Below are 22,878 nucleotides of genomic sequence, written 5' to 3'. Positions count from 1 at the left end.
GTGTATATGTATGTATATATGTATATATAAATTATAGAGTTGTAATTAAAGGTCTGACTAAATATAAAACCCTTTCTCTCAAGAAGTAGTACTTTATTTTCTTAAACTATTTTGTGAGAATATACATGATCTAAAAAAGTGAGCAATATCTTATATATAGTTAGAATATGAATTTTTATGTTACTAAAACTTAGTGGTAATTGGAAGAAATCTAGTTTATTACATACTGGGAAAAGGCTGATTTGTTATTTTCTTTTTTATAAGAAGATATCTAGCATGTTTATTAAAAGTTTGTCATTTATTAAAAGAAAGTTACATCATTAATAACTTTCACTGCTTGAAGATTTGGTATACTGCTGTTACTTTTAGTAAGTCTCACAGTGGTCCTGTGAGCTGCAAGGGTCTCTCTGCATTTTGTGTGTAACACTAAGAAAGGAGTCATTTATTGACTCCTTAGATCTCAGATAAGGAAAATGAGGGTAAAAAAGTTAAAATTTGATTGAAATGAAATAGCTAGTAAGTGGCTTTAGGGTAATAACTCCAGAGAAGCATAACATATGTTTGACTATTCCTTCAAGAGAGGCTTTAGTCATCCCTTTTCTCCCTAAAATACCAAATAATGAAGGCTTCCTTTTTTCTTATTCATGCCTTCTAAATTTGCATTTGGAATACAGTACTGGCTTAAATCACTCAAGACTCAGGATGGCTAAGCAGGTACTGCTAGGCCTGACATGAGATTGACCATTCAAATTTACAGAAGGAGAACTATAGTTTTTTCTTTGACCTGCACACATGTCCCATGTCTCACACACACACACACACACACACACACACACACACACACACACACAGAATAAAAATTTTAAAAATGTTTTAAAACTCACTTGAATTATTTTATTGAAGTTCACTGCTTTCTTTTATCTATTTTGCTCGTAAGCCACAAATCTAACTTCATTAGCTTACCTGCTCTTAGAGGAGATGGAGACTTAAATTCTTGAAGGTATAGTCATAGCATTTTGGCTATAGTGCCAGAGGTTCTGTGTGCATTTTTATATAAATGGTTACTACAGATTATTGTATTATAATTAAGTTAACTTGGTTTCCTAGGTTCCCAGGCTTGTGGAAGGGCTGTCTGGTCACAGTTGTTCCCAAGTGGCAGCTGCTAAGGATCACACTGTTGTGTTAACTGAAGATGGATGTGTGTATACATTTGGTCTCAACATGTTTCACCAATTAGGAATTATTCCTCCACCTTCTAGCTGCAATGTACCCAGACAGGTAAGCTTCTGTTTGTAACCGGTTAGGTGTTTATTTGCTATAAAAAATGGATAAAAGACATAAGTATTGAGTAATTATTTACTTAGTTAACTTCATCTTCAGTAATACATACTTCTTGATACCCGTGTGGCTTGGGTCCTAGACCCTGGCTTGCAGCGGAGAGAGAATGAAGGAAGGACAAACAGTCACGTACAGGAAAGCTTGAATCAAGTGGTTGTGTGCTTACACCGATGAGGGCACCTATTACACCAGCATCCTGGAGCCTCAGCATGTTTGTTGGTGCAGCAAAGGGAAAGTTAGCTGGTCTTGGTAGGAAGTCTTTGCAGGCTATAGTCTCAGGCTGTAAACATGCAGGAGGAAGAGGAAGCTGCAGTTGCTAATCTGTGCACACACATACTCCAGTGTCTCACTCAGGTAAGGCTCTGCTGCTCCCTTGGGGCCGAGGAGTTAGTTCCCTCCGTATGTCTGTGCTCTGTGCTAATGTCAACAGTACACTTAGCTGAGGACCTCGCTCACCCAGGGCTTCCTGTGCTCCCCACTTTTGTCTTTTTCTATAAGAAAATCACAGTACAAATTGGCATTTGTTTGGAATTAAAAATCAAAGCACATCAGAGGTTTTGCATTTTGGGGATTACTTACTAAATTACCACAGAGCTAACTTTAAAAGATTAAAAAAAATAACCAGTGTATGTATGTCCCTGTGTGTATGTGCATCAGAGGGTGGGTACTTTTGGATAACAGAAGAGTCGGCTAGAGCTATAGGTGGCTTCGAACTGCCTGACAAGGCGCTGTGATCGGAACTCAGGGTTTCTGCAAGAACAAAATGAACTCTTGGCTCATGAACCATTTCACCTGCTAGATTTAGCTTTACTTTAGCAGAGATGAACCTGGTTTGAGTTTTCATTTTTGGGTTTTTTATTTTTTTTTTTTATTTTTTGGTTCTAGGGATTGAAGTCAAGACTTTTACAAGTTAGACAGGGTTTTTACTACCTAGGTTTAACCTTAGCTCTGGATATATATATATATATATATATATATATTTTTTTTTTTTTTTTTTTTGGAAAAAAAAATGCATATACCTGTACAAGCAAAGCACTACAAAAAAGCCTTTGCTCATTTAACTGTGTGCCTACTCAGATGTCACACCTGCTTACCTGAGGGTATGTGGTTCAACGGTCACCATTCCAGCACATGACCACCATCCCCAAACATAGAAGCCTTGTCCAAGGCTTACTCTGATTAATGTGGAGTCCTCCAGAGTAATGTGTGACCGATATTCTCACTGCACGACACGTTAAATCCTACATGTTAACTCCCTTTTAGGCTCAATCCTCTGTTTCTAAAATTATTATTGAGTTGACATTTTTAGTTAAGTATGGAGGTCTTCCTCTTTTCTGGATTGCTAATGGATCAGTAGCATTACTCCAGGAAATTTGTGTGGAGTGTTAGTTGGATACTTTCAGAAAGATCTGTATTCTCTAACTTCCTGTCAACTTGTAGGTATTCAGTTTTGTGGCGTTATGGGCACCTTGGAATTCTGAGTTGATAAAAAAAAGCTTTGATTTTCCAGGCAGGGGTCACATGACAGTATTTGAAGACAGTTTAAGCAGGAGAGGGATGGTGAGGCCAGTGACAGCTCTGGTGGGTAGAGTTCAGATATGCACAGGACGTTCCCTCATGGAACAAGTCCTCTGGGCCAGAATATCAAGCTTGCTACCTTTGTGAGGACCCTGGATATTTCATATTTAAAAACCACTATGTATGTATGTAAGAATGGTTATTTTGTATATTGCTTATTATTGCTAAAATTTTAATGATTTGGTTTTATACAGTGTTAGTTTGGTTTCTTAACGCCGATGGCCGAAAGTGGCTGCGTCGCTGTTCTGAGAATTGGGTCTGTCATGAGTGATGAATGTGTTAACATTGCTCAGGCAGTGGCAGTGAGGAGGGTGTACTTGTATCTTAAAGAAAATTGCACTAGGTTTTAGATACGTAGTCAGCTGCAGTCTTACTTATCATTTTACATAGATACAGGCAAAGTACCTGAAAGGAAGAACTATCATTGGAGTAGCAGCAGGCAGGTTTCATACTGTGCTGTGGACTCGAGAAGCCGTTTACACGCTGGGACTGAATGGTGGACAGCTGGGTAAGAAATCTTTCATGGCAATATCCAAATACTACAGTATGATCTTAGAGTAGGTATTTGATGGTTTGCTTATTTGTGTACATTTTTAGGTCACTTACTGGATCCCAATGGAGAAAAGTGTGTCACAACCCCTCGCCAAGTCTCTGCCCTTTATCATAAGGATATCGCTGTGTCTTTGGTAGCTGCAAGTGATGGCGCCACAGTCTGTGTCACCACAAGGGGTGATATTTACTTACTGGCAGACTATCAGTGCAAGAAGATGGCAACGAAGTATGTGCATTTCTGGAAAAGAAACCTGTCGCTATAAGATATAAGAATTCAGTGCCCTAGCTGCTTACCAACTGATCGCTGTGTGCTGTGCTCCATGAGAAGTCAGAGTGGAAGGGAAAACTAAGAATGTTTTCTTTGATTTTTGATTTTAGACAAGGATCCAATGGACATATAAAAGTCTTGTTTGCAAATTGTAAAATAATATTTTTGAATCATATTTAACATATGTTTCACAGTGCTTAGTTTCCTTTTTAATGTATCTGGTACACATAACGAGACTAACCCTCATTCTTGGCTTATAACATGATCACTATGTCATCTATAGGCTTTGATATCTTATATGCTATTTATTAAAAAGGATCAGCACCATAAGCACTACCCAGGCTCACTGTCTGCATCTCACTGGTGCAGCGCATCCCAGCCTAGCCTGTTGTTCAGCAGGTTGGAGTAGGTGCAGTAGACTAGCAGAGGATACAGAATCTCTCCGCCTTGTGCTTGTACACAAATTTAGGATTCACCTCTGAGTTAGAGTGATACAAAGTATAGGTGTTTAACTGAGAAGTAAGGTTTCTGATACATTCAGTCCCTAGTAATTGATTAATTTGTATCTGATTTAAGAGCAGTGGATTTTTTTTTAGGTCCTTCTGAAAGTAATTACCTTTTGTAGGAAACCATTTTCTCTTCAGACTGATATTTCAGAGTTTTGAGCAATGTTTCACTTAATTGTACTTCATTAGAGTAGATAGTTCCAGCATGGAAATAACATTGCACAGTTATGGCTGATCTGGGAAAAGATACCATAGCTCTTAGAAACACTGCCTAATTTCCAATTAGGGTTTTAATGTGGAGGCAGCAGACATGCTCTTGCTCATATGTGAAGGCGATGGGGAGGCAGTGATGTCATCACATTGTTAACTGTGAAACTAGCTCTGAGCTGCCAGACATCAACTTACCACCACATTCTATCTTCCCAAGTGACATTGGTTGTAGGTTGCGTTTTAATTTAAAAAATCATGAAAGTGTGATCACACATGTTTCTTAGAACCAATTAAATAGGTTCGAGATGACATATGGAATGTTAAGTTGTAGTTTTAATTAGCATTTATAAAACATTTAAAAGTTCCCCTTGAACAGATTAAATTATGTAAATATACCTTCCTTTCAAATTTTCAGTAAGAAATTGTTTTGATACAGTTGAAAGTACTTCATGGTAACTTTGAAAAAAAAATTTGAAAACTTGTTTTTTCAAAGCAAGTAAACTTATGAGAAGGAAGACAGTTGGGGAGTAGCAGTTGGCAGGTTCTCCGGTGTCCCCACACAGGCAGGCAAGTTTGTGATTAGCAGTGGCCCAGACTTTCATGGTATGTGTGCCTGCTTAGGCCTGGCCATATTAAAGCATTTTTATTTTATTTAATTTAAATTTTTCTGTTAAAGTGCAGTTATATGTAGTAGCTGATAGCCTGCCAGAGAATGAAACTCGTAAGTGAATGTGTGTCTTAGCAAGTAGGGTCTGGGGACTCATGTTATGAGTCAAGGCTTTGAGAGGAGAGTCTTGCATAGGAAAGGAAGCGCTGCTGGGGGACTGCAGTGAGGGCAGATGGAGCCTTTCTGGTTTCCAGTAACCACTGTCTGAATAGTCACTTCTGTAAACTTAAGCGTGTGTGCTTTAGAGAATGTTAATTTATGATTTTTCTTTTTCACTCAGACAACTAAACTTGAAAAAGGTTCTTGTCTCTGGAGGTTGTATGGAATACAAGGTTGATCCTGAACATTTGACAGAAAATGGGGGTCAGAAGATATGCATCCTTGCTATGGATGGAGCTGGAAGGGTGAGTGGAGTTCTATGTTAGACTAGTATTGTGATTTACATAGTTCATGTAATGGGAAGTGTAATGCCTAGCTTTCGATGGTTGGTACTGGTGCTCCTACCCTTCTGCGACATCCCAGTGGAGAACTAGGGTTGCAGAGATACACAGGACTATCTCAGAATGCTGCACAGTACTGCAGGCTAAAGAGTCATTTCTTCATAAAACGAAAACAAGTTTGAATTATTTGGTATGTAAATTGAATTTTTTTTTCATATAAATCTACATTTTCAGACTTTTAAAAGAGACACTTCTTTAACTATTCCTCCATTCTGACTCTTCTTCCCACCGTCCTTTAGCTGGTGAGCGTGTAGCACCAGGATTATACTTTTTGGACAGGAAGTTTCACAGAGGACCACGTCCACTCCTCAGCTAGCACAGAATGCTTTGTCTCTCCTCAGCAGACTGGTGCTCCGGAACTGCTTACAGAGGAGTGTGCAGAAACCCTGCCCCTAACCAGGCTACCCCTGAAGAGGAGTCAGCTGAGATCCACATTAGACCCTCAGTCCCTCCTCCGCTTCTTTTTGGCTCTCTCCTTTGGGTGTGGCTGACTTCTCTCACCCTCGTTCTCTGCTTCCCATGTCCCATCGTCATCTTTGCTGCTTACATCCAAGACCTCCTCACAGTCCTGCCGTCTTTTCTTTCTGTCTTTTCTTCTGACCTTTCTCTCTCCTTTTATTAGGTCATCCTTCCCTTCGTCACCTTGGGTCTCCAAGTCCTCCCCACACATCTGTCACTTCTTGCTGCTTCTCCAGGGGTCTGTGTCTGCTCCACCGTTGACTGCCTTAGGCCCGCCTGTCACATCTGTGACTCCTTCATCGCAGACTCCCATCTCCCCTTCTTCATGGTGCTGCCTCCTCCTTTCCTTCTTTTTCCTGGAAGAATGATCAGACTGCTCTGTGCTCAGTTCTCCAGGCCCATTCGCTCCTGCAGCCTCCTCCTCATTTCCATAGCCGCTCCCTCTCTCATCCTTCTTCTTGCTTTTCCTGAAGCTCTTGTCGGTATATTCCAGGAACTCCTCACCTAGACTCTTTTCAGTTATTGCAGCCCCCTTCTCCTCTTTCTGCTTCCTCCTCTTCTTCTTTGTTTGGGAGGGTTCGCTGTCAGTCAGTGGTTGAGAGGTGCCCATGTCCTAAGAGCCTTTGAGCCAAGCCAGGAAGGCCTGCTCTTAGGACTGTAGGTGAGCAAGCTTGGCCTTCATAGTTATTCCAACCTGGGCAGCCTTGGGTGCTGCTTGTCCCTTACAGGCTTTGAGTAGCATTTCATTAGAATCTTTGGGGGCATAGGTTCATGGTTGTCAACATCACTGCAGCTCCCCACGTCTCTGTCGGGCTTCTGTTCACCTGAGGTTAGTGTGGCTATCTTCACAAACTTCTAATACAGCAAGCTGGGCTCGGGGTGACTGCACTGGGTGGTCTTTTTGGAAAGATGCCTTATCTGCACTCCATCCTTCCCCGAGTCCACTACTAAGCTGGTGGCAGTCTTGTTGAAGGGATCACTCCACCAGTGGTCTGTAAATTCCTTGGCAGGGTCGTGTCCCACCCCATGGGTATCTTCAATGTCACTTGGAGGGCCCGGGTAATGCCATTCTCTTTCCGGCCTAGGCTTTGCCTTGAGTCCATCCATGTTTCAGCAGCTGCTCTTCAGCAACTTCATCCCCCGGCTCTTGACCCCTGGGGTGACGCTCAGGGTTGGGAGAGGCTCTGTCCTCAGGTTCTCACCATCCTTGTCAGTGTATGGTCCTCTCCGTGGAAGCATGTGCCATACCTGACTTGGGTGCCACCATCTTCCCGGGTAAACTGAATATTGATCAAAGTGTTGAAAGGCATAGATAGAAGAGAATGTCATTTAGTTATTTTCTAACAGTAAATAGGCAACATATTGCACATTTGGCCATAAGTGAACGGATTGTTCCCAGTTAGAGTTTTCTGTAAGTGTATATAGAACGTGTGTGTGTGTGTGTGTGTGTGTGTGTGTGTGCAGAGATTATGATGTCCTTTTTTCTGTTACATGTGTAAACAGCAGTGTGTTTCTAGATCTTAGCTCTTAAATGTAATTTTTATTCTTGTGCAAATGTATCAATGCCTTTCTCTAATAAAATGGCGAGTTTTAAATATCTTTAAATGCAGATGCACACAGAAGCACACACACACAAATTCTAGGGTGCACTTATTTGAAGCCAAGGAAACATTAGGGGAGCTCCTTCTAAGCCCTGGTCATCAGGCTTAGCAAGCAGCTTTAGCTGGGAGCCCATTTCACCAGCCCTAAAATACATTTTTTACATAAAGTTATGCTTAATACAGACTCAAATTATATTATAAACTATAGATATCTTTTAACTTTAAATAGTATTGTAAGGCCTAAATATATTTAACACTCTTATCTGTGTGTTATATATTAGTAACACTGATAAAATTACATACTGTGGCTAGGAAAACAGTTTTCTTATAAAATAATGATATAAAATATCTTGTGATGTATAAATAGAGATATGACCCTTCACATTTAAAAACTGAACAGTCACATCTGGGCATATTTGTCCATATTACTGGGTGGCTCTTCCCTCCTCATGAAACAGCGCGGCCTTTATTTACACAGTGGAGCTTTCCTCTAGTCCTAGCTGGAGCCTGAGGCCATGTTGGCTGCATAGTAGGCTACAGTGCATCGTGGGCTGCTTAGCAGACCCTGTTTCAACCCCACTCCTCAAAGATAAACAGACACAACAAGATGCAATTGCAAAGCTCCACCTGCTGGTGTGTTCCTAGGTATGGGTTGTAGCCATTCTTTTCATAGTGGGAGCATGACCTTCTGGGGGAATGACTTTGGCAGGTACTATTTTGTCTATTTTGTGCTTTACTTAAAAACAAAAATGGTTATGAAGAGTCACAATTTTGGAAGTCACCATTTTAACCGGTACGGTGGAACTCTCCGTTAATCCCGTTGTACAGGACAAGGAGGCTGGTACTCGTGACTTCCCTGGACTGCATTGGAAGTGCCTGCTTGAAAACAAGTAAACAGCCACAAGCCGTCTCTGCCTTTCTGTGGAAGAGTAACACACAAGATAGGACTTTTATTGTGACAGCGCTGTTCCAGTTCAGATGCTCTTGTTCTGATGCCATGTGCTTTATGTTATAATGTGCTCTGGTCTCCTCACAGGTCTTTTGCTGGAGATCACTCAGCAGTTCTCTGAAGCAGTGCCGGTGGGCCTATCCTCGCCAGGTGTCAATCTCCGACATTGCTTTAAATAAGAATGAGATTCTGTTTGTCACACAGGATGGGGAAGGATTTAAAGGGAAATGGTTTGAAGACAAAAGAAAGAATTCTGAAAAGAAAGGTGAGTTAGTATGACTGCACTTCAGTCCCTAGTGAATTTTTGATGTGTTGGGTACTGCTCGGCTGACCTCTGAGCTGTGTATGTGCCTTTGTGGTTAGCTCAGTGCCTGCTTGCTACAGACTGTAAGGTCACTCACGGCACAGGGTGTGGGTGTCCCTGTCTGTCATTAGCATTTAATGTAGTCTTTGGCATCGTGGTCTTTCATTATGTCCTCTTGAGTCACCAAGTTACTTGTTACATGCTTACAGTATATCTTAAGAACATTTATGACTGCTTCAAATTTATAAGACATTAAGTGAAGAGCCTTGCATAATATTGATTTGTTGTGTTTTACTTTGTTATAGATGACTTAAGTCTGTAAACATGCAAGGTGTATTGACTATGTGCAGAAATGTGAAACTCACAGCTTATAGAGCCAAAAGATAGTTTTGTACGTGATGTTCCCTGAGACAGATAAGGGATATAAGTACACATGAGTTTCTTATGAGCTTGGGGAGGGGGATGCCTGAGTCAGGGGAAGCACAGACACGTCCAGGAGCCTGAAATAGACTTCCTTTGAGAGTGGAGCCAGAGCATGGATCTGTCTTACAAGAAGACTTGCCAATCTTCAGAGGTTTCCATCACTGTTAGTGGTCTGACACAGAGTCCGCGATCTTATGCTCACTGAGCTGGTCTTCAATGTTTATCTGTCCTGGTGACTGGCTGTCCGTGAGACCCCACATCCTTCCCTTATATTTAGCAGGTACCACGTCGTGCCACTCCTATCTTAATTTATTAAAAAACATTTATTAGGTTAATTTATATATGTTGACTATACAGTGACTCTCTTCAGACACACCAGAAGAGGCATCAGATCTTATTACAGATGGTCGTGAGCCACCATGTGGTTGCTGGGATTTGAACTCAGGACCTCTAGAAGAGCAGTCAATGCTCTTAACCACTGAGCCATCTCTCCAGCCCCATCTTAATTTTTTTTTTTTAAATCATTCCTTCTCCCCTCTCCTGATTGATTGCAGTAGTCTCAATCCATACCTTTTTTTATTATTTCCTTTGGCTTAAAGTCATAATCTTTGTGTATATTTTCTCATTCAAAATTCTACTGTAGCCAGAATAATTTTTTACAGGCATCTACATGGAAACATGTTATACTTTGTTTTTATAGACTGAATTTGACTAGTTATTAGTTATATTTTTTATTGCATGTTCTCATTACTCTCCTTAAGGACAGGGACATTTTGTCCTGACTCACAGTAGTAGCACATTGTGGTCATTTGGGTATTTGCTCAGTACCTGCAAGAGAATGGAGGGGGCGTGTAGTGACACTTATGTTCATACGGAATTAGACAGGTAGGCATGCCATTCTGAATGTTGACTTGGGCTGCCGTGTGGAAGTGTGATTGTTGGGAGATGTGATGGCTAATACCGGAAATTCTCTGTGTCAAGTACACAGATCATAATGCTGTGTTGAGGATGGAGAGGTCATGAAAGATACTTTTATATTTTCAAATCATTTTTTATTCCAGTTACTCTTAATTTCATTGCAGCCTTGATTAATGATAGTTCATTTATTTTCTTTTTAGCAGACATTTTACCAAACCTACATCATTCCTCATCAGATGTGTCTTGTGTCTCTGATACAAATAGTGTGTATGAAAGAATTCGACTTGAGAAACTTCCTTTTGCCCATAGAGCTGTTAGTGTCAGCACAGATCCAAGTGGGTGCAACTTTGCAATCCTACAGTCAGACCCTAAAACAAGGTATAATTGTCTTTAATATGTTCTATTTCTAGAAGGAATAATCATTAGACCTTCTTTTGTTTCCAGTAGCTCCTGATGCATATTTAATTGAGGAGCTGTTACTACGATCTGTAGAGACCTTCAACAAATGAGTATGTTACAAGGGCAATCACTGGAGATGGTGTGTCTTCCCCTTAGTTTATACCTGATTTAAAAACATCGGAGACAAATGTATATGCCCACATAGGGTCTGTCTTTAGTCCATGCTATAGTTGAGGGTCTCAGATTCTGAAGGATGTGTTATAAAAAACACTTCTTAGGTAGTGTGCAAAAGTCTCTGACTTTTGCATATGATAATTGACAAAAGAGGTGGTGTGGTCATATGTTCTAAGTATGTTAGGAGAGAGAAGAGAAACATCAAAAAGAGGTGTGTGGTCATATGTTCTAAGTATGTTCGGAGAGAGAAGAGAAACATTAGTGGCATCCTTGAAGAGGGAGGAAGACCTGGAGGCTGGGTGACCACCCATCATTTGCCCAGGTCCCCAATTTAGCACTGAGAGTATTATACGCTGGGAAACCTCCCAGTCTGGAGGCAGAACAAGAGCATTAATCACGTCCCCTAGTAGGGTGTCGGGTAGATGGACAGTGATGGTGTGGTTCCCAGCATGCTTCAGGGTTGTAGGCTGATCATATATTTTCACTTGTGTGAGTAACTATGACCTTAGTTTTATTTCATTAGTTCCTGTTTTTTTTTTCCTCCACTTCTAAACTAAGTTATGTAAGAAAGGAAAAAAATTGGGAAATTTTCTTACTTTTATTGTTTTCAGTTTTGTTGAATCTTAACCTTATTTTAAAATGAGTAGAAAAACACTAAAAATTGATAGAATATTTAACATTTTTGGGTGATATTCTTGTATTTTACAAAATGCCAGAATTGAATGTTTCTAAGTTCAATTAAGTAAACTGTTTCTTTTCAAGAGAGTCAGCTTGGGATCGATTTCCTTGTTTTCTTCATAGTAGTAATTATCTTTGCTTCATTTCTAGCCTTTATGAAATTCCAGTTGTGTCTTCATCATCCTTTTTTGAGGAATTTGGCAAGCTCCTGAGGGAGACAGATGAAATGGACAGCTTCCACGACGTGACCCTTCAAGTTGGCAACAGACTCTTCCCTGCACATAAATACATCTTGGCAGTACGCTCTGAGTTCTTCCAGAAGCTGTTTCTTTCAGATGGCACTCCTTTAGAACCGACGGATGTGTACCGGAAAGATGAGGATGCTGCAGGGTGCCATCTCTATGTGGTGGAGAAAGTTCATCCTGACTTGTTCGAATACCTCTTACAGTTCATATACACGGATACCTGTGACTTCTTAACTCATGGCTTCAAACCTCCAATGATTGTGAACAAAAAGGCAGAAGACTGTAAGGGCTCCCCAGATCTGCACGTTGTGAATTGTCATGACGATGATAAACAGAAGTCAGCATTTGCAGTGTACAGAAGCAACCAGGCTCACACACTTAGTGAAAGGCCGAAGAGCAAACCCAAATCTTCTAAGAAGGGAAAAGGTGTTGGGGAAGATGATCCCATAAGGATGTTGCAAAATGTTGCAAAGAAATTTGGCCTTAGTAATTTGAGTAGCAGGTACAGTTTCTCATGCTGTGCTCCCGAACTTGCCTCCTTCAGCCTTCTGTTGAAGCATTGTTCCTTCTTGTGTTTCCTTTCATTTTCTTGTCTTCAGTGTTTCTCTGCCTCCGGGGTAGGGGTGCTACCTTTCCCTCACTGCTGTTTACGGGCAGTTATCACTAAGGGACTTCCTAAGTCCCTTAGAACGGGATGGGTTTCAGTGCTGTGCGGGGAGTGTGTAAGGGGAAGAGTGGCAAGTCCTGTTGTGTGCTGGAAAGGTCTCTGGTCTCAGACCTACACAATGTGTGCTTTGTTCCTCTGCTCACTGTGGCTAAGGCAGGTCTCTATGGGCCTCAGTTTCTCAGGCTGGAAAGTGCTTGTGTTGTTGATAAAGGCTTGCCATAGAGTTTCATCAAGTGTCTCATGGCTCCTGTCATTATAAATCACTATGGATGTTCCCTTTCCTTACATGGCTGCCATATAAAGCTGCTTGTGCTAGGATGACCTGACGTAGGTTGGAACAGGACACAGGCTGATTCCCATGGAAAATACAAAGACTGTGTTATAGCTTTCATTTGTGGCTTCTCAAGAATTTTAAATTCTAATTAAAACGGATATGTTATGGCTTGGAAGGAGATTTCTTGTTACTTTCTAGGAGATGACATAGCTGTGTTTAAGTGTAGTAATCCTGTCAGATTTTGCTGTGTGTTGGTCTTAGGAGAGGACTGTATTCACCTTTTGTTAATTTATGCTTTTCCTTGATAGGTTAGATGGAGTCAGATTTGAAAATGAAAAAATTAATGTGATTGCGAAGACAACTGGTGATAAACTGAAGCTAAGTCAGAAAAAATGGTAAGTTAGTAAATGAGGATCAGCTTTCCATAGTTAGGTTTTTGGTTCCCAAGTTGAAAGTAGAGCTATTTGCAGCCCTCATGAGAAGGAAGACACTCAACACCCTGCTACTCTTGGAGGGGGTAGCCATTGAGCAAAAAATACTATTTAAGTCTTTGAAGGAAGTCCTTCCTGTTTCATTCAGATGAAGAGAGGGGTTTTAACTGTTTTTTTTCTTCAGTTTTGAATCTTATAAGTGGGAGTTTATGCAGACCTCTTCCCCCATTAGACTGTGTATTTTCATCACGAGGATGAAGGTTTTGCTTAGCATACTTTTCCAAGAATAAATAGTCTACATACATTGTTGAAATATTGTGTTAGATACTTTATAGGTGATAAGTCTTGGAGAAGGAGAAACTGAAATTTTCTTGTGGATTACTTGGCATATTCAAATAAGAGAATGAAAGAGTTTTGAGTATACTTCTGATTGTCACTAATACCTTGCCTGCAATTAAAAAAAGGAAAGTCAAGTGGAAGGTTTTAAAGTTTATATTCAGTTTCTTTTTCAATAAAAACTTAAAAATGATTTGGCTATTTATTGCTGTTTTCTTGAGATAGTGAGAGATGAGATACATGCATATCCATATTTTTATTCTTGTCAGCATTTGATTAAGATTAAAGTCGAGCCAAATCCTTGGGCTTTTCTACCCTCTCTGCAAATATGCAAGAAATTGATCTATGTTTGATGGACCTTTTCTTTCAGTTCGTTTCTATATGATGTTACCATGAAGTCTGTGGATGGAAAGGAATTCCCCTGTCACAAGTGTGTGCTCTGTGCAAGACTTGGTAGGTGGCGTCTGTGAGCTGCTGAGTGCTTTGCTGGATTCTGCTTCCCTCTTCTCACTGCACTATTTTTCTTCCAGAGTATTTCTACAGCATGCTTAGCAGATCGTGGATTGAGGTGAGCTGTGAGTGGGCACTGCTGGGTACAACAGGGGCTGTACACTCAGACACTCAGAACTGAAACCTTTTATTTTGAATTAACTCTTTAATTCATTGGTATTAGAATATGTGTGTTCATGTTTGCTAGAAAACACCAACATTTGTAAGTTAAAGTAGTTGTTATAAAGCTGATTAAAATTCCCAGTCTTACCATTATCTAGACACACAATAGTACTGTCCTGTATGTCTTCTTTTCTGAAATTTCCTGTGTCCCTTTTTCATGTTATATTTTAAATTAAATGTCTCATTTCAGATTTGTGATTTATACATTCTTTCAAGGGTCTTTGGTGTGATTTCCTGTCTGAACTTTATTTATAGTAGTAACCCAACTTCAAATATGGTTGTATTGTTTCAGAGTAATGAGTTTATTCCGTCTTGTGTGCTCATAGGCCTCCAGTTGTGCAGCTCTGGAAATGCCAATCCAATCTGAGATTCTGGAAGTTATCTTGGACTACCTCTACACTGATGAAGCTGTGGTGATAAAAGGTACTGACAGGAAGCTAAGCTGGTCCCGTTACAATAGAATGGTGTAATCTCCATGAATGGACTAACACTAGAGCTACATTTTCCTCACGCTGAATTATTCCTTTTAGAGTTGTTTGTTATGGTTGAAATTGGTGTTAGAAGTTTCACCTCTCTAGCTGCCTCTGATTAAGATCAGTGAGCACAAGGTGTGTAGTTTCTGACGAATTCTCTATGGGATTTCCCTTTTCCAACAGTGTCTGAGCAGTGAAACAGTGGTATTCGAGGGCCATTCATGAAGGAACTGACTCATACACGTTTTCAGGGGAAACTCATGCTTTAGATGTCCTGCTTGATGGGCCCCGGTTCTGAGTACCCTGTGGGGGTTTTAATGCTGTTAGTTCAACGTTCAAGTTTTAAAGTGAGAAGACCTTGTGTGTTTGCAAGAAATTAAAGTGTAGTGGACAGTCAAACTGTAAGAAGACAAGAGTAATTAAACAGGGTAGTTTTCTAAAGTGCATGCATTTTGTAAAGTCTGCATGAGGAAATCTGGGTGGTGTTTGTTAAGGAGGTGTTCGACTGAGAGCAAGACTGAAGATTTGCATACTTGAGTATGTAATTAAGACTTTAAAATATGCTTACTGTATACATTTAAAATAACACATATATTTTAAGATAGATATATCGGCATTTCTTTTTTTAAGATTGAAATATTCATACCCAATATTTTCACCTTTCTAAAGAACATAACTGTTATTTGTTAAAATTTAAAATTGTGCCCCTGTCACCATTTTCAATTGCAAAATATTTTCATTAATATGAAAACTCTGCTGTTTTAACTGTAACTGAGTATAAGGCATGGGATGTGATCCCAGAGTTGTAATATTTTCTGTGTTCAGGTTTTGCAATCACTTCTTTTGTCAAAACAACTTTGAGAATTCGTTTTGCCACTATTTTAAATGGAATTTTAAAAATTAGTGCGTGTGTGTGTGTATGTATGTGTGTGTGTGTGTTTGTATGTGTTGTACACTTGTGTAGGTCAAAGATAAAAATCAGGTGTCTTCCCTTGTGGCTTTTCACTTAATTTTTTTGTATATATCTGTATTGGGTGTCTGTGTGTCTGTGTGTATGTGGGTACCCATAGAGGCCACATGAGGGTATCATACCCTGGTACTGAATAAGTTACTGGAACTGGTCTCCTTCCTTCTCGTGGATCTTTGGGGATTGAACTCAGGATATCATGCCTGGTGGCAAGCACCTTTCCCACTTGAGTCGCTTTGCCAGCCCTTGCTTGCTATGTTTTTAAAAAGTGATTCTTTTTTTTAAAATTTTACTGTCTTAAGACAATCCTGTTTAATTAATCCTAAGTCAGTATTACTTAAAAATGTATATTGATAGCCTCCGTCTACCTACTTCTCTGTGCTATTGTTACTGTACTATATTTCTACATAATACCGTGTGCCCATCTTCGCAGATCTGTTAGTACTGTACACATTTTTGAAAAAGTGTGTCACCAAGGGGGAAATACGTTTCTACTATTGTTGGTTGGTGTTAGTTATGTTTCTGGTATTCTGCTTTCTGTTTTGAATTTAAGATGTTTTATTTTTGGGACTTGTGCCTGTGTTCAGTGAAATATGATCACATTCAGCTTTTATCAGCTCTGCTTCTTTCCTTCAGCGCCTCCTGGAATCTCCCAACTTTCCCCTCCCATGTTTGGTGTTTTCCTTTTTCTTTTTGAAAGAGCACTGAGTACAGTTACTGCTTCCCATAAGTGTTGTGTGTAGCTCCACGGAAGATGGTGGGGCTTGACTGTTTATGACTTTTAGGAATGTTTCTTAATGAAACGGGAAATTATAGATGAGTCAGACATTCCAGCAGCCTTCCATACTAAAATATTCACTTCAAGTTGGTCATTTCATGATTCCATTGTGAGAATGTCTGAGCCAATATGGAGAGTGGTTAGTGGCAGTTGTCAACCTGACAGGAACTAGAATTATCTGGGAGGGAGATGGACCTCTGGACACATGCTGTGGGGATTTTCCTGATGACGTTACTGGAGATTGGAAGCCCGTGGAAGAACCATCTGCTCAGGATGGAACCATTTCTGGCCTGGGGTCCTGGATTGTTAGAATAGAAAGATGGGGGTGAGCACCGTCCACTGCTCCCCTCGCTGTGGTTGTCACGTTACCAGTTGCTTCATGCGTCTGCTGTCCTGACCCCTACTGTGATAGCCTGCGTATCGAACGGACCCACAACCTGCCCTTTCTTGCTGAATTGCTTTAGTTTTTGGTTTTTGTTTTTCATAGTAATAGGAAGAGAAGTTTAAACACCAATGAATTTGGTGGTGGCTTTTTTCTAGTTCTCCCCCTAAGAGGTAGAGTTAGTTTGATGTGTTCACAATTAGTTGCAATTGTCATTGACAGGTAGAAAAGAATCATAAACCTCTTTAGCTTGATGTCTTAACTTGTTTTGTTTTTACTGCTTATAATAGTTGCAGAATTAACAGGGTAATTCTTTTCTTTTTCTTTTTCTCTTGTTAGAGTCTCAAAACGTGGATTTTGTTTGTAGTGTTCTTGTAGTGGCGGATCAGCTCCTCATAACTAGGTTGAAGGAGATGTGTGAAGTAGCCCTGACTGAGAACCGTGAGTACTCTGAGCAGAGAATTACTGTTTCCAGATGACCTAATGCTACTATAGTGTATTCACTTTGTCCTGTTAGATTTATTATTCCATTTTAGAATGAAGCACCAGTTTTTGTGTGTGTGCCTTTAAACAAAGGTCAAGGCATTTCGGCATGGTGGCTCATGCCTTCAATCCCAGCACTTGGAAGGCAGAGGCAGGTGAATCTGAGTTGGAGGCTAGCCTGATCTACATATTGAGGTCCAGGCCAGAGCTCCTGGTCTGTGTAGAATTCCAGCTCTGCACAGTGAAACTGTGCTTCAAAACCAACAAAAAGAAAAATAGCAAGACGTTTAGATTATTATATGCTGTCATTTCTAAACACATTCTTTCCTTAGAAATAATTGAATATATATACACTTTAGATTTAACAAGTATTTTTATTAATATGTCATGAAACCGTAAATAATGAAAATGGTTCTAGTCTGTCTATGTGTTTCAGTATTGAATGGTCTTGGTTGCACTTCTTTTTCCTTTCTTTGTACCAACCGATTTTCATTTGCTGGAAATTTTATGAAGTTCTTCCCGTAGCTTAATTCAACAAAATCCGTGGACTCTTTTCTTTCAAGTCTTTTATTTATTTATTTTTTTATGTCAATTGCTAGGTTGTTTTTCTAAACATCTTAGAAATCAAATATTAATTTTATTTGTGGTTTGCCTGCTGCATCCTGATTCCCGAAGCTGTGGAAATGAGCACATGCTTTTTATTCTCCACCATTTGGTTCTTGCTGTTACTGCTCACACTGAGCTCTGGGTAACTGATCCTTTCAGTGCCACGCTGAACCCTTTTTACTTTTTTCACTTGGATAACTTTTTATATTCTAATATGAAAGTTGCAGTTTTCATAGCCAGGTACGTAAGCATATGCAGTAGTTTTGTATTTTCATTTCATGGCTGCTTTAGAAGAAGTTCTGTCAATTTTCTTTTTTTTTTTTCTTGAGTGCTGTGAGCTGTCTGCTCCTTGGTTAGAATAGGAAAACAGCCCTGATTTTCTTTCCACAAGCAAAAAAAGATGTTGCAGAAAGTACTTTCCATGGCATGGGTATTTCCATTGGCTTAGTGGTTTCTTCTGACCTCCCAGACATTCTTTCTTTGCTGTACAATTGCTTTCCTGGTGGATACGTTCCCAGCAGAAGGGTTGCAGGGGAGCCTGTTCACATGCATTGCACACATCATTCTCAACTAAGCAGTTCAAGGAAAGCGTTTGTGTGCGCTGCTTTTGTTCTGTGACCTCGACTTCATCATCATTTGCAGTTTTAGCTTAGAGGGAGGCAGAGGCTGACTGACGGGGATGGTCACTTCTGACAGTTTAGGGGAGGAAGAAAAAAGAAATGGGAGAAGAAAACTTTGTTCTTCTGTTGGCTGGAACTCTCTGAGTAAGATGGCGAGAGCTTTAGGTAGCTGTAGCTATGAGCAGGTAGAATATTAACAGCATTTCATGTAGAACATTTACTTGGCATTACTAGACCTAGGCTCTTGTATAATGATCTTGTGCACTGGCATGGACAGACCACAGAAAGATATAGATGTATTTTCGTATATACAGACGAGTGAGCATTTAGAATTAATTTTCAGTTTCTCCTAGACTTAATGCCTCGCTTAGTTTGTTGTTGGTTCCAAAGCAAGGTCTTTGTGTGCATTCTGGACTGGGGGACGCACTGCAGTCCTGGCTCAGCTCTGCCATGCTGGGACTGCAGCGTGTATGCCACCCTGTCCAACTTTACTTCTCAGGGTTAAGAGAAAGATTAACCACTCTACTATCTGGATGAGAAGGAAAGTCGTTCACTCATGAGAGTGGAAACTATTCAAGGCTGTTGGGAAGAAGTTCTTACATATTGGCTTTCAGCTAGCACTAACCCCCGTCTTTCTGTATTGTGTTTTCTCTAAAACTTTTGTGTACAAGTTATTTTGTCTCCTCAAAACAAGTCAGCTGAAATTACTTTGGCATGTCTTATGAAACACATTTCTGTATTCACCTCGCCATTCATTTTTGGTTACCTTGTTTGAAAGGTTGGAATCTTGTAACTTTAGAAATGCAAGTATTTCACTTATTAAAGTAATTCATTTTCATCTAATTCTCTAATTTTGCAAATCTCTTTTTCTCTGTAGTTACCCTTAAGAATGCTGCTGTGCTGCTGGAGTTTGCGACAATGTACAGTGCTGAGCAGTTGAAACTCTCTTGTTTACAGTTCATAGGACTGAATATGGCAGCTTTACTTGAATCGAGGTTGGTTGGGTTCCTATGCTTGCTGGATACCTAAAATCCGTAACACACAACTACACCTATTTCTAAAAGGAAGTTTAATAGCGAGCACATGTAAACTTGAGAAAGAGTTCTGATCCTTATTTGGCAATTTGATATAAACATGCTTAAAAATCTTGATAGCTGCTAAATTATTTGAGTCTTAAGATTTTTTTTCCCCCTGTTTTTCAGATCTCTTGATGTTTTAAGTGAGGATGTTTTGAAGGATCTTTCCATATTTTATCGAAAAATGGTAAGATTTTGTTTTCTCAGTGCACATTCCTTGGTACAGGGTATTAGACCAGACAATGGAGTAATTTCATAATGAATGCAAATATGTTTATCTTTTAGAAAGTAAAACATAAAGTCCCACAGAAAAGTGGAAATAATCAAAATTGAAGACAAAGTTAATCCATGTCTTAAATTTTTTTATATGATAAAAATGGCTGTGTTTCAGGTGGTTTAGTTCCAAGGTCAGGCCGGTCCAGAACATTGACTCACATGATTGCTGAGAGACGGGTCATCTGCAGGGAGGGAGGAAGAACCACTTCTAAACCCTCCGTCCACAGCAGTTTTATGTACTACTGCTTTTCAGTTCATCTGTTTGAATTTTCCCCATTGTACTTGTGACTCATTAAGCATCTGGTGTTTTCTATTAATGTTACTGCCTGACATAAGTGGTGTTATCAAATTTTGAAAATCTTCACAAATTTTGTATTTACGAAGTGCTGTCTTTCATACTGTAGATTCCAGCGATGGAGAGAAGAGTCATTACACCATATCAGGGTGGACCAGATATTAGCTCCATGCACGTAGAAGATGGAGAGGTCTTTTTTAGAGAAGAAATAAGCATGGAACCAAGTTCCTCGTAAGCCTTATTGTCTTTTTTCTTTCCCTCTTTCTTTTTTTATACCATTGGACACCTGATATTTTTATATTAATGTTGGGATTATAAATTGAGACGTTCTGATATAGGAAGTATGAATGTGCAGTTTTAATTTTGATATAATGCAAAGTAATTAAACATAATTGACATTTTAAGTCTAAAATGTTCAACATGTAAGTATAAGAGTGCTGTGACCTTCAGAGAAACATGGGTTAGCTAAGGTCATTTGTCTTAGTGATCTCCAAACCTCCTGGAGTTATGGTAAAGACATTTAAAACACAAGCAGATGCACTGTAGCCTGAAGAACAGGAAGGTGCCCACAGTGGGCAGGAGGCAGGGCTGGTGTTGGGAGCTGGCACACTGTTGCTCTGTCGTAATGGCAACACACAACTGGAACAGTTTTGGTAGTGCTTGGCAGGTATAGCAGCCAGGCTCATGAAGATTAGGACAACTGTCTCTTCTCAGTCCTGTTGAAGACTACAGGTTTATATCTGGGAGATTGGACTAGAGAGGGTCCAGAGAGTAATGCAGTAACCATAGATGGGCTGGTATTTTCTCAGTGTCCTCTCTGTAGACCCTGACTGCACTAGCTTTTTGGTATTGTAAACAAACCCTGGAGACAACCATGTTAGAGGTGAAGGGTTTGTCTTAACGACCCCTTCTGCAGTTTGGTCCATATCCGCTGGTTCCTTTGCCCAGTATCTCAGCAGTGCTAGCAGAGCAGGGCTGCTCACCTCTGTGGGCGGGCCAGGAGACAGAGCAAACAAGGGGCGATGTATAATATGGAGACTGAATTCCTGTACCCCAGCTAGTTCTCAATCATATCACAGAAAGACCAAGATTTATTTTAAAGCTTCACCTCAATACTGGGCAGTCTGTGTTAATCCCCTAAATTAATCTGACTCCCTCCCAGCCCTGATCTCAATTACACTTGCAATTAGGCCTTCCATGTTTCTGCTGAACTCTCAAGAACTCTTTCCTCCTTACTCCTCATGGCAGATTTGAATCTTTCTTTCTCTCTCCTTCATTGGCAGAAGTCCCGCCCTATTCTCTCTTCTGCCCAGCCATTGGCCTATCAGCATTTATTGACAAAGCAGAGAATAAATGTTAAGAATTGTTTACACAAACTTGAGACAGGAGATTCTTGACATAAGCATTACAATGCTGTGTCTGGGTTGAAATGAGATATTGGGCAGAGAGAAGAGCATTGGAATAACACAAGGATAACCTCACACAGAGCACAGAAACATGATGCCTGCAAAGGCCAAGAATGGCCCAGTGATCTAACTTCTCCTTCGGAATAGCTCATTACAATGTGAACTCATCAGCTTGTTCATTCATTGGTGAAACTGGACTTATCCAGGGATTTTCTGTGACCCAGCTTTTGAGTCTTACTCCATCTGGGATCACTTTGAATATGTGAGTCTGTGGGAGGACAGATCCCCATTTCATATTAAGACCCCAAAAGTGATATTTGAGAGTCCCTCAACAAAATGTATTGTCTAACAATTTTGGCACCCTCGGCATAAAATAAATACCTAATTAGTATCATAGGTTCACATTAGTTAGTTACACAATTATTTATTTCTCAGGAACAAATAACTTGGTAGTGTGAAGTCTTTGGGCATGGAGGTTATTTGCTCTAGACAAACAACTATATACCTCACAAAAATTATTCTTGAGTTCCAGAAATATTTTTTTGATTACTTTCTAACCTCTTTCAGATATGTGATATCATTTCGAACAATGAAATTTAGACGTATTATTCATAAATGTATCACTCACATGATACTGAAATTATAAAATCTATAATCATTGAGTTAAGTACTTCATATAACTGCCACAGCATGGTGTGATCGGAGCTTGTATGATGTAGTGTATAATGACATGTCTGACACTTCGTTAAAATAAGAGCGGTGTTGCCACTCACCGATGTCTACTTTCCCTTTCCTGATTCATAGTACTTAATTCAAGCAGTTTGTTGGGTGTTGGTGTGAAGTAATAAAAGCAAACTTTGAGAGGTCCAGATTTAGTGAGAGATCTTGCCTCCTGTGAATGAGGTGTAGAGAAGGTGATGGAGCAGAACCCCTGATACCCTCAAAAGCACACCCCCCACACACAGGTTGTGTTTCTATTTGAAGATTATAGTTCATGTAACTGTGCAGTGTGTGCCATTTTGTTTTGTAAGGGCTTTATTGTGAGTAGAGGAGGTAAAACTTGACAACAGTTTTCCTTATCCTATCCTATCATATCAGGATGCTGTTCAGCTCTTCTCACTTCCTCTTGGTATAGACATGTGTCCTCATTCTTGTTTTGATGAACTTGACAGTCCCCCCTTGCCCTTCGAATCATTGAGCAGCTCTGTAGCATGCTGCATATACGTGACTAGGCCCACAGCTTAGAACAAGTGTACTTGGTGTTCTTGAGGAAGCGTCTGTGGGAGTGGGTGTCTTAACCTGCTTGTGTTCTCTGTCACTTGGTAGCCCATGTAATGACTCTTGGTGACATGCTAGCCCAGAACTCT

At 40.0% G+C, this 22,878-nt stretch overlaps 1 protein-coding gene and 1 pseudogene across 5 annotated transcripts in view; one reads left to right on the top strand and one right to left on the bottom strand.

Annotated features, from left to right (window-relative positions):
* IBTK (inhibitor of Bruton tyrosine kinase) overlaps positions 1–22,878 on the top strand; it is a 62,858-nt gene that overhangs the window by 16,569 nt on the left and 23,411 nt on the right. For 2 of the 4 annotated variants that reach the window (XR_013975482.1, XM_080934819.1), the window contains exons 6-20: positions 1,108–1,278; positions 3,307–3,424; positions 3,514–3,694; positions 5,400–5,523; positions 8,716–8,893; positions 10,474–10,651; positions 11,675–12,271; positions 13,019–13,105; positions 13,848–13,930; positions 14,008–14,045; positions 14,476–14,572; positions 17,089–17,190; positions 19,336–19,453; positions 19,661–19,721; positions 20,215–20,336. Coding sequence is in view for 3 of the 4 variants with exons in the window: in XM_080934819.1 (XP_080790945.1) it covers positions 1,108–1,278; positions 3,307–3,424; positions 3,514–3,694; positions 5,400–5,523; positions 8,716–8,893; positions 10,474–10,651; positions 11,675–12,271; positions 13,019–13,105; positions 13,848–13,930; positions 14,008–14,045; positions 14,476–14,572; positions 17,089–17,190; positions 19,336–19,453; positions 19,661–19,721; positions 20,215–20,336 (2,255 nt within the window). In the remaining variant the exon portion in view is untranslated. Of the gene's footprint in view, positions 1–1,107; positions 1,279–3,306; positions 3,425–3,513; positions 3,695–5,399; positions 5,524–8,715; positions 8,894–10,473; positions 10,652–11,674; positions 12,272–13,018; positions 13,106–13,847; positions 13,931–14,007; positions 14,046–14,475; positions 14,573–17,088; positions 17,191–19,335; positions 19,454–19,660; positions 19,722–20,214; positions 20,337–22,878 lie in introns of those variants that run through there. The other 2 variants (XM_080934820.1, XM_080934821.1) reach the window with 2 other exon arrangements.
* On the bottom strand, positions 6,038–7,317 carry LOC308434145 (G patch domain-containing protein 4-like; annotated as a pseudogene). The gene has a single exon. The product of its transcript is annotated as a G patch domain-containing protein 4-like (transcript).

The sequence above is a fragment of the Micromys minutus genome, assembly GCF_963924665.1.
Source record: "Micromys minutus genome assembly, chromosome: 21".
NCBI classification, from domain to species: Eukaryota; Metazoa; Chordata; class Mammalia; order Rodentia; family Muridae; genus Micromys; species Micromys minutus.
The sequence above is the reverse complement of the archived record's forward strand: the minus strand, read 5'-3'. Positions and strand labels throughout refer to the sequence as shown.